The 18,292-nt window shown below is 40.6% G+C and overlaps 1 protein-coding gene across 6 annotated transcripts in view; it reads right to left on the bottom strand.

The window, feature by feature from the left end:
- Positions 1 to 18,292, bottom strand: part of TNIK (TRAF2 and NCK interacting kinase) — a 380,604-nt gene that overhangs the window by 285,371 nt on the left and 76,941 nt on the right. For all 6 annotated transcript variants that reach the window (XM_073897348.1, XM_073897355.1, XM_025878953.2 and 3 more), the window contains exon 2: positions 13,887 to 13,952. In XM_073897348.1, coding sequence (XP_073753449.1) covers positions 13,887 to 13,952 — 66 coding nt within the window. The remainder of the gene's footprint in view (positions 1 to 13,886; positions 13,953 to 18,292) is intronic.

The raw sequence follows: 18,292 nt of genomic DNA, 5'->3' as shown, positions 1-18,292 counted from the left end.
AAGTAAGATCCTGAGTAAGACCGTGAAACCTCTGGGTGTTTATGTTCTCACTCAGCAATGGGTAGCACAGTCCCAACTAATCTCCAGCTTTGCTTGTTAGAATGACAGCATAATGACCACAGACTTGGAAATGCAAAGATGTTCCCTAGAAGATTATTTGCAAATCATATATCCACTAATGGGTTAATAACCAAAATATATAAAAACTCATACAACTCAATAACACCAAAAAATCCAATTAAAAACGGGCAGAGAATCCAAATAGACATTTTCCAAAGAAGACAGACAGATGGCCATAGGCACATAAAAAGAAGCTCAACATCATTAATCATCAGGAAGATGCAAATCAAAACCACAATGAGATATTGCCTTATACCTGTCAGAATGACTATTATCAAAAAGACAAGAAATAACAAGTGTTGACAAGGATGAGAAGAAAAGGGAACCCTCATGCACTGTGGGTGGGAATGTAAATTGGTTCAGCCACTATGGAAAACAGTATGAAGGTTCCTTAAAAAATTAAAAATAGAGCTCTCATATGATCTGGCAATTCCACTACTGGGTATCTATCCAAAGAAAACAAAAACACTAACTGGAAAAGATATATGCACCCCTATTTCATTACAGCATTATTTACAATAGCCAAGATATGGAACCAACCTGTGTCCATTGATGGATGAATGGATAAAAGATGTGGTGTATATATATATATATATGTATATATATATGCGAATATATATATATTGCCATGTATACAAATGCTGAATCACTGTTGTACACCTGAAACTAATATAATATTGTATGTCAGCTATAAATAATACATTTAAAAATAAAATTAAAAAGGAATATGTGAAAAAAATTAATTAACTTAAAAAAACGAGCAGAGATGCTCCCTAGAGACTATTGTACAGAATAAGGAGTCCCTTCAACACTGAGATGCAGATGACAGAATGCTGGGGGTGTGAGGTTAAGTGGTGAGTGGGTTTGATGAGAAATCTACTTACTTTTAGGTATTAACAAATATATAGATTTGAACAAGAACTAACGCTACGATGCACAGTATTCAAGCTAAATTTCAAAGAGCACACTTAACCACGGAGTTACTCATCAACTTAACCAGAAATTCGTAAATCTCCTGTGCTTCTGGAGTGAAAATCAATATTCAACACAAAGCTTTTTGTTTTGTAGGTTGCTATTTTGTTTGGGGGTTTGTTGGTAGGCTATTTTCTTGTTTCTATTTTGTGGTTTCCCCCCATGCCTTATCAACACTGGTTTCTTGGCCACATCTTAAATTTATAACATATTGACTCAGATAATTAACTGTAGGCATTAATCTTGTTCAAGCAAGTCTTGTCCTGAGCAACAGATAAACGGGAGACCCAAGGAAGAAAGTAGCCACAGCTCTTCCTCTGTCATGGGCTCACCTCATCCCATCTCCCCATCTCTCTGGAGACCAGTAAAGCTGGGGTTAGCTGGAGGGCTGGGTGCCAAGCATCTCCTCCTCTGAGCCCTCACACAGGGGCATATTCATATGCGGAGGGGAGCCGTTTGGGTAATTAGCTTCCATGATAAGTTTCTTCAGAGAATGAAAGGTTTTGAAAGTTTTGAAGTATCTCTCAAAGTGCTTAAGTGAGTACAAAATGGTAGAACAAAACGTACTGAACATTTAGGTAACAAAACATTCCTCTTCTGCTAAAATCACCAGAAAGGTTAGCTGAGGGAAATCAGGATCTGTTTAATTTGAAACTTTTACGAGAATCTACAATGGGGCGTCTGGCTGGCTCACCGGGAAGAGCCTGCAACTCTTGATCTCGGGGGTTCATGAGTTTGAGCCCCATGCTGGGTGTAGAGATTTAAATAAATAAATAAATAAATGAGCAAACAAACAACGCTTAAAAAAAGAGAGAATCTGCAACCAAGTCTGCCTCCAATCAAAGAAAAGGACACAGTGCCCTGTGTTTTCCCAAGCCTTCACTGTTTTGACACATAGTAAGAGAGAGAATGAGATCAACATGGGTAAAACTTGCCATTGAATCATCTGATAATAGCTTTTAGAGGTACTGCTAGTGTTCTTGGGTCATGGGTGCTACATACCTAAATGTGCAGGGAAAAAAGAGTGAACACTGTGGTCCTTAATGGTAACTACAACTTGCACTCATGATAAATTATCCAGTAAATAGTCTGCATCCTCATAATGTAGCCAGGTCACTCTCAGAAATTCTGTCCTGAGCAATGGATAAACCAGAAACAATAAACCAGAAATTCTTTCCTATCATCTTCTGTCTCATTGTTCCTCCCAGCCCCCAGCCCCTAACACACAAACCTAGGTCCCCCCTGCTGAGAGGGGGAAATATAAAAGCAAAGAGTAAGCACTTTGTCACAGTGCCATGCCAGGTTACAGCTACCTGGCTCTCCCTCTACTCAGGATAGAGGAAAGTACGGATTATGCACCTGGCAAATATTTGCATGGTCTCCACAGCAGTTAGATTCATCCATTTGCTCACAAAAGTATATGACTACAGCTGAGAGAATAAATCAATTCAATTCAACAAATATTTATCAAGCTCCAGTCTGATTACAGTCTTTTGCAAAGGAAAAAAAACCAAAAACCAAAAAAACGCACCTGGCTATTGGAGCGGATTTTTGAAGAAGTCTAGAAATATACTATTCTTTCCCCTCTCCCACCAAAAACAAATCATGAGGAAAGAAGCAACCAATTCCCTCAAATGATCAGCACAGCAGCATTTCATATTGTAAAAAGTAACGCAAAGCCTGCCAATTCTTTTTTGTAAATGGAAAAGAATTCCCTTCTTATCTTTCTGGGAAAAGAGCAATTTTGTTTGTTGTATAAAAAACTGTGTCTCCACTTGCTAAGAAATCAGTGATTAATTACCCAGCCATCGATCACACGTCAGTATTTTGGATATAAAGATTAGAAGAACTGCATATTGAAATAAGTCATGACATCATTGCTTTAGGTTATAAATTCAGACTTATCGGGGATCTACTTAGGATGAATTCTAAACATGCAGTGGAAGGGAAGGGCAAAACCAATCCCTGCCAAACATTTAAAGAGATTTAGGCTACTTGACCACAAGCCAGGCTCTATTGCCTACTTAGTGACATCAGGACAGTCATGTATAAGCTCTGAGACCTCAAGTGCTCCATCTGTAAAACAGGGATAACCATACCTCTTTTATCTCATTTGTGGGGCAATTGTAAAGGTCAAGTGAAATAATGAGTATGAAGGTTTGGGGAAAATGGTTACAACCATCAGTATCGATGTTTAACTCCACAGTCCCGAAGACATGGCAGAAGGAAAACCTAAGAAAACTCATATATATGAATATATGTACTACTGTATAGCAGGGTCTTTACAAGTTCAGATGAGCTGTGGCCCCTTTTGTTTTCCCACATTAACAGTTTTAGAATCATGTCCATGACACTAGTTGTAGAAAGAAGGGAAGACATTCTTTCCTTATCCTATTTTCATTACACTTCACGGTAGGGGGACACTTTTTATTTAACTTATCGGTATTTAAGCTGCTGTTGGCTATTAAATATTACATATTTATATATTATATGATTATATAAATAATCCTGGATTCAACACTTGAGATTAAGCAACAATGACACATATTCCACTGAGATAGAGCATTTCAAACTCAGCAAAATAGAAGACTGGTATGCTCTTTTTCTTTTTCTTTTTTTTAAACCATCTACTCTGCATTGGCACTAGAGAAAAAGTAAGATAATGTTCTGGACCTCAAAGAGCTCAGAGTTTAGAGTGGAAACAAACAGAACATTACAGAACCGTGAGGTCAGTGCAGCAAGAAGTCAGCAGGTGTCACAGGGTACAGAGAAGGGGGCTGCTGCCTGAACCAAGTGTTCAGGAAGTAGGGTAGCTAGCATGAATAAATAGAAAGCAAGTGGGCTATGCAAGAATGCCGAGCAATGAGATAGCACTGAAGCACCTAGTGAGTCAGGAGGGGCCAAAGACGAAGCTGGAGGGAGAGACAGAGATCCCATCGTGAGGGACCTGGGAATGGGGGGTATAGAACCTAAGTGTGGGGCCGCTTGATTGATGCAGCGAGGGGAGTATCAGGTGAGTGTCACATTGATGAAGGGATAGCTACATGAAGGAGACCCCAACAGTCCTCCATCCAGAACATTCTGCTGTTTTGTGAAATACTGCATCTCCTATGAAAAAAGAAATTTCTTGGGGCGCCTGGGTGGCTCAGTCGGTGAAGTGTCTGGCTTTGGCTCAGGTCATGATCCCAGGGTCCTGGGATCAAGCCCCATGTCAGGCTCTCTGCTCAGCGAGGAGCCTGCTTTTCCCTCTCCTCCTGCCCCTGCTTGTGCTCTCCCTCTCTCTCTCTGTCAAATAAATAAATAAAATCTTAAAAAAAAAAGAAAAGAGAAAAAAGAAATTTCCTGCTAAAAAAGAAAATAGTTGATACATTTAAAGGTAAAAGGGAACCTCATTTATAAAACTGTAATAAATATAACCACAGCCTAGAACATATTAGTAGAGAAAACATTAACCACACTCTTTGAGGATTCATACAAAATGCCTGTACATTTTTTATTGACCTTGACCTCTATTTCCACCTCAACCTGAGAAGGACCACTTTATGTCGATAAAAATAGAGTAGAAAAATCAAGGACTCAGCTGGTTTCAGCTTCCTAGAACAAGATGCAGCCCTACAGGTGCTGGGTGGTCAGTCACCTGGAGAATAAAGTGGGCTGTTAGTGAGTCATCCTGAGGAATGCCAACACATGGAGAGACAGATGTGCAGGACCTTTTGAGGCTTACTGGAGAGCCTGAGTTTCAAGAAACTACCCAGGAAACCATCACCTCCACAATTAAGTTAACAGGGAGTATTTTTTAAAAGAAAGACCAGAGGCCTAGGGGAGGAAGGGAAGTAAGGAATGAGGAGTTATTGTCGAATGTGTGCTGAGTTTCAGTGTGGGCCGGTGAAAAGTTCTGGATTTGGACGGTGCTGATGGATGCACAGCAATGTGAATGTACTTGCTACTACTGCATAGTACTTGGTGCTATGTATATTTTACCACAATAAATAAGAGACAGAGAAGCAAAACTAAAAAGTAGCAAGATTTCTAGTCAATTCAGCTAGGAGCCTCATACTATCTTCCTGAATGTGATGCACAGACCAAAACTAAATTGCTCAAGAAATACTTTAAAGAAAGGCATCACCTGGAACATGCTAGTGGACTGCCAAAGGGGGCAGCTTGTATAACTAGGGCAAGTTTTCTAAAACAATTGAACATCTTCCCCCTAAAGGACACTGAGCTCTTCACAGCATCTGGTTCATAACTCTTCCGTACAGCCTAGGAAGATAATATTGTTATTATCCCCATATTATGATGGTAGCTATTTGGTATTTGTTAAGAGTTCTCAGTGAGTCAGCTGCTCTTCATTTCTCCTTTGTTGTAGATAGGAACAACAACAACAAAAAAGACAAGTTCTGTGTGTTGCCTTGTAAAGTAAGCAATAGGACCCAAATCAGAAGCAACGCCCAAGGCCATAGCACTTGGCAGGAGGGGTAGCACCCAGCCTGATTTGGAGGCCCTGGCAATGCTTTGTTCCCTCATTCTAAAACCGCACCACCAAGCAGGGCTCCAACTTAGAAAAGAGTATGTATTTGCTTGTCAAATAGCAGATACTTGTTTTTGCACATGCAAAATGTCCAAGTCGATTTAATAAAATTACATCTGAGCTTAAACCACAGAGATAAGAAATTCAATCTCAGGGCTCCAATTAATTAATTGGTTAATAAGAATTGGTTATTCTTTTTCAAAAGGATCTCAAACACTTCCCATGTACAAAATAGTTAAAACTGCACGGCTCTAAATTCTGTGCCTGTAATCCTGGCAGAGTTTTATTTTACAGGTTACAAATAACCCAAAATAATGGTCATTATACATAGTAAGTATTGACTGTTTAATTACTTGAGACTGCCTTATAATCACCAAGTCATTAAGGGTGTTATGAGATCTAAAAGCTACAAGTCACCAGGGTGTTGTGCATCAAGTTATTTGGCAATTCACTGATATGAGATGGAATGGAAGTATTTTGAACTAAAGCAATCTAAACACTTCCAATGGAAGGTGGGCACACACGTGCCAAGCCAACGATAGATGCTTATTATAAAGCCTGATGCTGAATAAATGAATAAGCAAGGTAAACAAAACTCCAAGATAGAGATAAGAGTGGCAGGGACTCCTTCCCAAAGGCAAAGACACCAAGAAGAGCCCCTGTATTACGTGAGAAGCAATACCTTAGCCCAGTGACTCTCAGTTCTGGTTGCACGTTAGAAGCAACTGGGATGTTCCAGAAACCAACTCTACCCAATCATACACCAAACCAATGAAAACCAAGTCGCTAGAGAAGGCCCAGGTCTGTATAGTTTTTCAAAGGTATCCAGATGATTTCTACAAACAGCAAGGGCTAAGAACCACTAGTAGCAACAAGACATCCCACATCATCCGCTGTGGCAAGTTTTGGTAGCCACTCTGGAGGTCCTGCCACCTAGCAGAGAAAGCGACCTTTCCATATGGCATGTGGGATACAGGCGCTCATGAAGGTCTTCCCTCTGTGCTCACGTGGCAACCATCTAATTCATTACACCTGACAGATCAGAGCACAAGGTGCCATGGTCTTGAGCCAAGTTAGATGCAAACAACATGGCGACCTATGAGGATAAAGAGCTCATCAAGACAACACATTTCAAGGGTAAATGATTCCTCTCACCACCCCCCGCAAAGTTCCAGAGTGCTACAACCAATTCTTCTTTCCCCTAATAATCTATCTTTTCTTTACAAATTACTGGGAAGATGGGTTTTTTTGAAATCCTAAAAATCAGCTATAGTATCTCATTGGCAATTACATCATCAAATGCCATGTAAGAAGTATTGTGAACTGGATTTAATATAAATCATGCAATTCTGAGCATACATAAATACCAAGAAATCCAAGGTAGAAGGGGAAGCACAACGCTATGTGTGTTTCTGACCTCATCTTCTAAGAATGCCTCTTCCAGGTCATAAAATTTATAAAAATAAGACCATGGAAAGAACTGGTAAGCTAGGCTCAGCTGGCACGTGTGTTTGGGAAAGAAGGAAAGGTTGCTGAGTGCTTACTGTGCATCAGGCACTGTGCTGAGGTCTTCCAGACACAGTACACCTCAGGCTTCTTAACAGCCCTCCACTGCACTATTACTAACCGATGAACAAGTCCAGATGCAGAGAGTGAGTTAGCTGTCTTCACACAACCAGAACAAGGCAGAACCAGACTGGGAATCCAGCTCAGGCCTGCTCCAAAATCCTTTTTACTACACTTCTCTCCACTTACTAAAATGCTAAATTACACTCCAACATGGGCAAACCCCAAGGCCTCCAGGCTTCTTCCATACCCCCCTTCCATAGTCCACTCGGGTCTCCACTCTGCCTGGGCAGCATTACTGCTCCACACTCTACACTCGTACTGTCTCTGCCCACCAATTTTAAGAGTTTTGCTATCTTGTCTTATCCTTAGAGAAGAGGTTCTCAACTGGGGGTAATTTTGCTCCCCAGGAAATATTTGGCAATGTCTGGAGAAATTTTTGATTGTCATGACTTTGAAGTGCTACTGATACCTCATGGGTAGAGGCCAGGGATGCTGCTAAACATCCTACAATGCCCAGGAGAGCCCCCCACAACAAAGAGTTAGCCATCCCAAAATGTCAATAGTTCCATGACTGAGAAACCCTGCATTGGAGTGATAATGTGGTTTAATAAATAGTGCTTTAGTTTCTTCCCCTACAAAATCATGAAGAGTAACTGAGACAATATACATGAAAACTTTTAACACATAGGAAGCACTCAGAGTCCTAATGAGATAATCTGATTGCACACTTCTGTACAGTAGGACCACCTCAGTTGGCTCTACATTCTCCCCACACAAAGCACAGAGCTTTTTTCATTGGCACTCAACAACTGGTGAAATAATGCATTCTTTGTATTGGAAATTCTTGGTTAAAAAAAACAAATGCCACTATTATCTAAGAAACACAACATTCTCCCCACATTCCTTACCAAAAGAGAAGTGAATAGTATAATTTGTGATTCATTAGAACGGACTATGAAAAGCTACACTGCATCTGAGTATATCATATAGTCACCTCCATATCAAGACGATTGCTAAGCTCACTATTAAAATGTTTTGTCTTACTTTAACAGGTTAATTAAGAGATCACAATATACAGACTTGAGGAAATCTGCAACAGGCTCAGATTCTTCTATCTATACCAAGTCTGTTTGACCATATTGATTCTCAGGTCTCGAGTTGAATGATTCAGGACAACCTTAAACTGTAATCACAACATGTCAAATAAAAACACCAAAAGCTTAATCTCTCAGTGAGTACATCAAAACTGGTTTGCATCATATCTCAGGTCAGGATCTTTACGTTTTTGACTTCTCAGCTGATGTAAGTTGGAGTCAGCATGGAAATCCTAAAGTAAATGATTACAAAAAGCATTAGGACTAGCATTCATTCAAGTGGCCCTACAACAGGATAATCTACACTCATTTTTGCAGTTTCTGGAGGCATGGCCCCACGGCCCTAACCATCAGAATGAACCCATATGCTTAATAAAAGTGCAGATTCCTGGACCCCACCCCAGATCCATGAATCAAAATTTCAGAGATTGATCCTAGCCACCTATATTTTTAATAATTTCCCAAATATTTGTTTTGCACACTAGAGTTTAAGAACCTCTGCCAGGAGACTGAAACCCCAGACAATGGATTTGCCTCGTTTTGTAAATGTCCAGCATGGGTCTGGCTTCTATAGACTATCAACAATTCATTTAACATAAAATCCACATCCACTTCCCACCATAAAATATAAGTAGGGCATTTTGTTAATTATTTTGTGCAAATATGCATTTCTGAATATTAATATTAATATTTTATGGGAATATTAATATTTTATGGGAAATGCTGAAAAACTGGAAATGAATATAAAAAGAATTATCAAGGAAAACAAAGCTCAATGCTGGGCCCCAGAATCATCAACATCTATTACGTACCAGACTAGGGATACAATGGTAGCTAGACACACTAGGTTCCTATCCTGATTTTTCCTTTATTTATGCATTGAAATTGTTTCCTATGCACTCAAACAAAGAAGCAAGATGATTTTGGAGAGTGGCAATGCCATGAAGACAATAAAACAAGGTGATGTAATAGAGAAAGTCTGTGGGGGAAGGAGGCAGATGTAGTGGCCGTTGGTATTAGATAAAAGGATGAAAAGTAGTTTCCTTGAGGAGGTAACATTTAAACTGAGACCCAAGGGAGAAGGAGCGAGTCATGAGGAGGTTGGGGGAAAGTGTTCTAGACAGAGGAAACTATTGCTATAAAGACCTCAAGTTGAGAACAAGGTTCTCAGGAAATTATTACAGGAATTAAATCAGAAATCAGATCACATATACAAAATGTTTTGCAAAACAGAAAACTACTTAAAAGTATAAAGTATTATTTTTTAGGGGCATCTGGGTGGCTCAGTCTATTAAGCGTCCGACTCTTGATTTCAGCTGAGGTCATATCAAATGGGTCATGGGATCTAGCCCGGCATTGGTCTCCGCACTCAGTGGGGAGTCTGCTTGAGGATTCTCTCTCTCTGTCCCTCCCCACCACGTGCTCGCACTCTCTCTCTCTCTCTCAAATAAATGAATAAATCTTTTTTTAAAAAGTATAAAGTATCATTTTTAGTAGTATGTTAAAACAGTTCCCAGATACAGGCTGCAATAATGAAGGGCCTCAGGTCTGGGTCATATGAAGAATTCATCAAGCAACTTGAGGCTATATTGCCTAAAGAAAGGGAGATACAAGTATGTGTTTGGGGGAAGAAATGAGAAGTCTTCTTCAAATATCTGAGGACTATGTTCTTGTGGAAGGAGATGTAATGTTATTTTTCAAAATAGCTCTGAGAGTATGGAATGAGCTTGAAATGGTAAACAGTTTAGAAAGGCAGAATGTTGGCTCAAAATGATGATGAACATTCAAAGAAAGTTGCAGGAAAATGCACTGACTGGTAGGTAGTGAGTTCTACATGACCAGAAGCGATCAAGGTTGGGCTGAACAGACATCTGGCAGAGGAATGATTTGATTAGATGCCCTATAAAGACTTCTGCAATCCTTTCAAAGTATATGCACTCACTCACTCTCAGTGCTCCTCACACATGCACTGCAACACCCAAGGCCTCCTTAGTCCGTGCTTTACAATTTTAAGGAGGTTTTGAGAAAAACCTGAGAAATACTGAGGATTCTACCACATTTCTAATTCACACTGTCACCCTGGAATCAAGCATGTCTCCATCTCTGTAATAACCAATGTATATTTCAAAAGGGCAAATTAAGAAACAGGATAAACTAACATTCATTTTTGAAATCTGTGGCTAAGATTTAGTGGTGTTTTACAGTAAACATTAAACAATTCTCTGAACTTATTAAAATCCTTTATTTTAACAAAAATATATCTGAATTCCAATAGCTCCCAATATGTGGCATGCCACTGAACAGCCAAAACTGTTAGTAAATAGGTATGTGGCCTTTGGTTGGTTTGGTTTTTAATGGAGCCAGGGCCCAGGAAGATGATTTCCTCAATAAAAGTCCTGACAGAGAATCACTACTCTATTATTTATGTACTCAGACCAATAAGTAAAGTAAAAAAATACTGAGTTGCCACTTGACCACCTGGGACCAAAATGCTAAAGATAAACAATCTAGCCTTCCAAGGACAGAGAGCCCAAGCCAGACTTGGGAGTAAGACTAAAAATAACTTTGAAAAGCTAAACATTATTATGACCTTTATATAAAATATTTATATTTCCACATCCAGATGTATATGGCTCATATTCAAATAGACTGCAGAAAACATTCTCTTAATACCTACAATTTTTGTGCACATTTTTGTTTATTGTATTAAGTAGGTTTCTTAAAAACTACTTGTAAATAAAATTATATCATGACCCTCTTAGGACAACTTATAAAAGAAACTTATAATGAATCTTTCCATAAAATAAAGACAATGTCTATATAATTGTCCAAAAAAATTATACCTAATTTTATGAAATTCAGGAACACCAAAAACTGGATTTACAAAAACTTAAAATCAAAGCTTTAATACTTAATATAAAGAAAGAATTTATCATAGAATTTTTTTGTGTAGGAATCTCTTCTTAGGGCTATAAAATTACTATTTATGCCTACAGTATTTTAGAAATACACCTATTCCCCAAAAAGGTAAATATAACCTATAATGTAAATAATCACTTAGTAACTTATTTTTCTTTAGATTCACATGTATCTGATTTTGCTATTTTATTTTTAGAAATTTATGTATTTATTTGAGAGAGGGAGAGAGCGGGGGAGGGGCAGAGGGAGAGAGAGAGAGAGAGAGAGAATCTCAAGCAGACTCCCCACTGAGCACAGAGCCAGACAGACAGAGAGCTCACTCCCAGGACCCTGATATCATGACCTGCGCTGAAATCAAGAGTCGGACGCTTAATGGATTGAGCCACCCAGATGCTTCTGATTTTGCTATTTTTTTAAGCTTTAATCCTTCAGAACTCAGGTGACAAAAGGACTGAATTAGCGGCTCAGGAAACCCAGGTATCTCTGTTCATAAGCAGGTGCCACTTAATATCATCTGAGTTGCCTAGAAACCAACCCCTTAAATGAGCAGGGAGTTTTAATTCTTCAGATATATCATTACAAGTCCCCAAAGCATTTCTAGCTATACTCTCACTTGACTAATGCACAGAAAAGCTGCGATGCCAAACAATAATTAGGGCTGGTAAAAGAGACCAAGTCTTCTGTCCCATACACCAATGCGTTCGCCAAGACCTTTCTTTGCAGTCTCCCTTCAGCTTGAGCAGTGCCAAAGTTCTGTATCAACCACTAAAAGAATGGAATCTTTCCTTCCTTCCTTCCTTCCTGCTTTCCTTCCCTCCTTCCTTCCTTCTTCCTTTCCCTTCCTTCCTTTCTTCCTTCCTTCCTTCCTTCATTTATTTTAAGTAGACTACATGCCCAGCATGGAGCCCAACACGGGGCTCTAGCTCACCACTGTGAGATCAAGACCTGAGCCAAGATCAAGACCTAAGCTGAGATCAAGAGTCGGACACTCAACCAATTGAGCCACCCAGGTGCCCCAAGAATGGCATCTTTAGAATAATGTTAACAACATAGTTGGTAAATATCTTTCCTTTCTAAAAAGACCGTACACCTCTTGACACTTGTTTCCTTTTCTTTTCAGGTGACAAGAAAGTAGGGATAATTCTGAATTTTCCAAACATTCTCATCCTTAACTTAATCTCTTTGTTGTCTTCTTTTGCAAGAATATACAGTCCACCTCTTAGATTAGTAGGCAAAGCTGTGAATTGTCCCCCAAATGCATATTCTACAGGTGGGAAGCATCGTACAATGGAATGGTTCTAAGAAAAGGCGCCATAAAACCAAGAGCATGCGATAGAGTTGCAACTCCATACTGTCAGCAAATCAGAAGTAATTTTCTACCTAAATCAGAGCTTAATTCATTAGCCCACATTAATTCACAAGTTCAATCCAATTTCTCAAAATGCAATAACACAATCTTCCAACCTAATTATCTTCATTGACAGTATTTTAAAGCATTTGCTGAGACACATTTCTTCCTTGTGTCAGACAGGATCAACGTCAAGTGAACAGCTTGGGTGGACTACATTCTGTCTAATTGCAAGGGGCTGACATTTTAGGAAACAATCATTTCTTGCAAGGGAGAAATTTTCCCCTGGATGGACACCAAAGGCTACCTTCCAATAAGTAAAGGTTTAAATGTATCTGTTTACAATTGTGTTCAGATTCTCAAGAACATCGTGTGTGTGTGTGTGTGTGTGTGTGTGTGTGTGTACTTTTGACATTCTGTAGAATTGGAAATATTACAATATGGATGACTTCTACAGTAATTTTAATCACTAAGAGAAGTTTAGGGATCAGAGAAGGAACTTTTAAAAACAGAACAACAAAAAGAGATCATTTGTAATGAAAATACCATCCCATTTCACTACCACTCAGGAAAATGATGGATATTTCCCTAGAAACAATCATGAGAAAAGAATTGGTTTGTTTTGAAGGCATTTATTTCAATAGCTCATTTACTAAAACTCCCTGAATTTTAATCCAAAAACAGTGCATTTCTATTTTCTTTTAATAATCAAAAGGGAAATCAACCCACATTTTTAAACAGTCATATTTTTTAAGACCCTTTACCGGGGGGGCAATATCTTTTAAAAGAATTTTTGAGTGAACTTACAAGCAAAAATTAGTAAAAGGACAAAAAATACCTCCTATTCCTCAACTCAAGTTTAACTTTTATTTATTGCCTATCTTCTAAAAGTCATTCTGCCATTAGGCTTTTGCTTTGTGAGGTAGCCAGGTTTCTCCTAACACTGTTCACTAAGCTCAGTTTAATTCATGCCCTGGGTCAATAACAAATCTACCTATCCAGCTGCAATACTTTAATAGCTTGAATTTCTAAAGTAAAAGTCATCCTTTACTCCTTTGAAAACCAGTTCTGGCAGTGTTAAAGTAAAGGAAACTAAATACGTAAAGAGCTTCAAATATGCAGCATTGAAATTCATGTGTCAGATGTAAACATCATAATACATAATGAAGGACAAGGCCCAAACTCCATAATCCCGGTTAGGCAATGGGATTACAGATATATTTTAAAAGATGGAGAGTCAATTAAGAAGCACATTATTTTGTTTTGAATCTGTTGTAAGGCATATATGAGCAAGAGTAAACCACATAGAAGCCACGTTCCAAGTCAGTGAACTTACCTTATAAACTTGTCCGTATGTTCCATTTCCAACAAGTTCCACTAATTCAAAGATCCCTGCAGGGTCCTAAAAAAACAATAAACAAACAAAAATTCAAAATAACATTCCAGGCATTGTCTTAATCAAAAGCAAACACTTAAAATAAGCAAGTAAATAACAACTTTAGCTTTGGGGGCGCTCATGTGTTAATATTAATTACTATCAAAATTTAAGTGAGCTGCAGCTATGCAACTAGTCAAAATCCACTTTGTTTCCATTTTACTCTTCTATGAGATGTGTTTAGATCAGACAAAAGGAGATATGACTTCCACCAAAACCATAAAAAAGAATGAACACGTTTATCACTGCCAAATGGAAATACACTTGCAGGTACATCAGGATAAAATGAAAGACCCATCATCTAATTTTTCAGATCTTTCTCTCTGAAGCTTCTGAGCTGCCCATTCTGTTGAACACAATTAAGAAAGGGGTGTTTCTGTATTGTGGGGAAATCATACATAAGGTAGTCAACGGTTCCCAAGCGCTGGTGCAATCAACGTAGCTGCCTCCCCCGAATGTTTTTCCTTGGCTTTACCTCCCCCTCTCTACAACACTGTCCCTGCAAAATATGTTTCTGTGCCTGGTCTTCAGATCCTGCACTACCGGCAGAAAGAGTCCCTGCAGGATTTTGAATACCAATTGAACTGGAGATTTATGCACGTCTTGGCCACCAAACAGGTATCTGCTAACCCTCAGAGTCAGCTAACTCTTAGGGTGCTCAGTAAATGTCCAATAATTGCTGCTCTTTATTACTGAATTCTTATCCCCTCAAATGGAAAAAATATCAAAGCCTGTAAAATTCAACTCAGAAGCATACACCGACTCTGAACTCCACTGCTACCTCACTGGAGAGAAACTGTTTCTTTAAGGGCCTAAATGAGGAATCACAAACTTAAATGTCCACAGAGGCTAATCAAGTAACGTAACAGAATGAAGGGGGCCAGCTGGGGTCTGTGGCCACCTGGAGAAGCCATGTCTCCCTGTGGGGGTGGGGTTGGGGGTCATGTAGCTGGACTCACAGTTGTGATTATGTCCACCTCTGAGCACTATATTGCCTGGTCTAAAGTTTTCGTTTTGTTTTGTATGTTTCCAAGATGTCCTAATTTTTAAATGTTAGGCACTAACTCACTTAAAAAAATACTCGAGGGAGGGACAAATAAAAAAGACTGCAAAAGAGTCAACACTTTTATGAGATAATAAATTGTTAGGGTGACTGAGAGGCAGGGGAGGGAAAGCCTGGGCTTTGGATGCAGACAGACCAGCTTTCCCTCGACTGGCTGCACGAACGGAGGACACCCTGAGAGAGCAACTAAGTCTCTGGGCAGATAAAATGGGGATGACACTTGTCCTTGCAGAGCTCTGATGAAGAGTTAGTAAGGGCCTAGCACCACACCCTGCGCATAGCTGGCAATCTGCTCGTGTCTCATAGCAATCATTTTTAAGCTGAGGAACTGCACACCACTAGTAGCATTTAAAGGGCGAAGGGCTGCTTCAGGGCTGCTATTCATGGGGAAGGAGACAAAAGAGTCCGATGTGACAAGTAAGAGTTCTTTAAAGCTACAGTCTTTAGGGGCACCTGGGTGGCTCAGTAGGGTAAGCATCCAACTCTTGATTTTGGCTCAGGTCATGATCCCGGGGTCCTGGGATCGGGCTCAGTAGGGAGTCGGCTTGTTTCCCTCTCTCTGCCCCTCCCCCTGCTTGCTCACTCGGTCTCTCAAATGAATAAATAAATCTTATAAATAAATAAAGTTATGGTCTTTAGCAAACCAGGCCCAAGACAAGCCCTTTGCTATGTGCCTTCAAAGATTCCACAATGAAAACAACAAAATAAAACAAAACCCCAACGGTTGAAGCCCTTTATCCCTGAGAAAGAATTGTCATCCGTATAATCCATTGTTATAAAGCCAGGAGGGCAAAAAATCCCTCTCCAGACTTGACCTGGACCTCACAGCCTGAGAAGTCCGGAAGTTCCAGCTACCTCCCCCAGGTCAGGGGGTGTGGACGATGTTCCTGACGGAACCGTGTGACAGAAGCAACGGCGAGGGCCCAGAGCTCTGGCAACGGAGACCCCGTGGCTGACAGACCACCTGGGAGGCCTCAGGATGGGAAGGAAAACGGTGTGTGTGAAACTGCTAGGCCATCAGAGCAGCAGGTTCTATTACAAACAGAATTAGAAAGAAATGAGGGAACGGGATGGGGGGGGGAAGCCCACAAATGGTGGCAGCTGCTGTTTGTTTCTAAGCTGTTTCCAGTAGTTTGTTTGCTCAGTGGTGTTTCTGCAACAAATTTTGAGAGAGGTTCTACATGTGCTCGAAATATCTCAATTGTATTTTCAACATTCTTTTTTTTTTTTCTTGACTAAAAAACAAAATTTGAACGAAAGACAAAAGCAGGACGGTGACTACCACCGACCAGCTTCTATGCCCAGGGGCCACCCTACTGTATGGACCCATCCTCAGGGCTGAGGTTTAACGGGCTGGTCTCAGGGAGAGCTGGGCAACTGACTTCTAGCTCTTTCCTTTCCTTGAACAGTCCACTAATGGGCCTGTGGCTCAGCCCATTAGTGGACTGATGGCTCAGAACCAAGGAAGGAAGTACAATGCCGAGATTTTTGTTCCAACTGCTAGGAGATGGGGTCTTTCCTCTGGACACATACATCCAAGGGGCTCAAAAGCAAAGGTCAGAGTAACCAGAGTTGGATTGGTGACCCACCTTGGGTAGGCAACCAAACTGGAAACAATCATCAAATAAGGGTGGTTCCCCTGGAAATGGGCCTCAGAATCGCGGAAATTTACAGAGGGAGTTTACTGGGATGTGCCTCAGAATCAAGACCATTTGGCAGTGAAGGAAGAAGAATAGGACTGAGCAGAAGGAATGAGTTCGGCTGTGATGCAGTGGAACCAAAACTTCATCTGATCCCACAGGAGCTCCGGAGCTGGGGTGAACCTCCAAAATTATCCTACCCTGAGGCATGGGGGCCTTTGCGCCCCACCTCCATTGACTAGTGATTGCATGCAGACTGTCCCCAGCCCAGCGGTTATGATCTTTCATGAAATGACACTCTTCTGCTAAGGACAATCCCCAGGTGAGAACAATCACTGGCTGCCTACACTCCCAGCAGGTGGACAATGAGTGCCTCAGGTACAGAGAGGAGATCTGGGTTACACATCACAACACCACTAGAAGCATCATGGCTAGAAATGAGTACCAGTTCAGAATTGGAAGAGAAGTCTATAAGCTTCTATCTTCTACAGAATGCTAACAGTAATAAGACAAAATGGCACAATTAGAGCAATGGTATTTGCAAGGAGGGGGCTCTCTGAGACCTTAGAAAGCAGAAGGCAGAGATATTGTTCAGGGGCACTTGAACTAAGCCCTGATCCTAAGCTTCCCTCTCCCCTACCCCCACTCCAAGTACCTGGAGAGCTGACGTTTGTGAATACTCCCTTCCACAAATGCAGCTAATTGCTAGGTAGGCTCTTGGGGAATAGTGTGATGGCTTGAATGTGGTAAGCACTCATTCATCTCTTTTCTCCATGCTTGTAGGCCTCTAAGGTAATTTCTCCCAAGGGTCACCAATGACTCAATCTCTTATCTATAATGGTCTCTTCTCAGGCCCGGCCTGGTTTTCCCCTTTGAGGCATTTACACTGCGGAGCACCACCGCTCTTGTTGAAATATCTCCCCTCCCTTGTCTTCCGGCATCCCGCCCAGTCTCTCTCAGAGACTCTGTTTCTTCCACCCAGACCTTAAAGGTAGGCTGACCCCAAAGTTCCAACCTCGTGCTGTTCACTAAGTGCTAATGAATTCATCTCCAAATGACCGTTTTATTCATGTACTCCACTCCATTCATGCAACAGGCCTCACCTTCTCTTGCTGGGACTACTTACTTCCAACCAATTCTTCCCTCCTTCACACTAACTTTCTAAAATAGACACAACACACCCTGCTTTAGAATCCTACACAATGTGGTTCAAACTGAAAGTCAAGGTCCTGTCTCGCTTAGGCCCAGTCTTCATTCCCAGTCTCATGTTCCATCATTTCTTACTATAACCAACCACCTCAAACCACCCGCCATTTCCCTAACACACCACACAGGCTGGGTCTCTTTGCCTGGGTTCAGGACGTCTGTCTGCCAAGATTATTCCTTCTACCATTCTCCACCAAGCAAGCCCATCCTTAAAAGCCCAGTATGCCACCTCCTGTGTGAAGTTTTTCTCAAATTAGCGCCACCAACTCTCTGCCCCCACAGCATGTTGTACATAGCTCTACGATAAGCATTTTCACATAGTGCCATCCCCTCTTCCATTTCTTGCCCTCGATACATTACAAATGCCCTGAAAGGCAGGGACTGTAACATATTTATTT

This window comes from Callorhinus ursinus, unplaced genomic scaffold, assembly GCF_003265705.2.
Source record: "Callorhinus ursinus isolate GAN/ISIS: 27379988/994484 unplaced genomic scaffold, GSC_fseal_2.0 scaffold1, whole genome shotgun sequence".
Classification (NCBI taxonomy): domain Eukaryota; kingdom Metazoa; phylum Chordata; class Mammalia; order Carnivora; family Otariidae; genus Callorhinus; species Callorhinus ursinus.
Note: the sequence above shows the minus strand (reverse complement) of the source record. Positions and strands in the feature narration are given on the sequence as shown.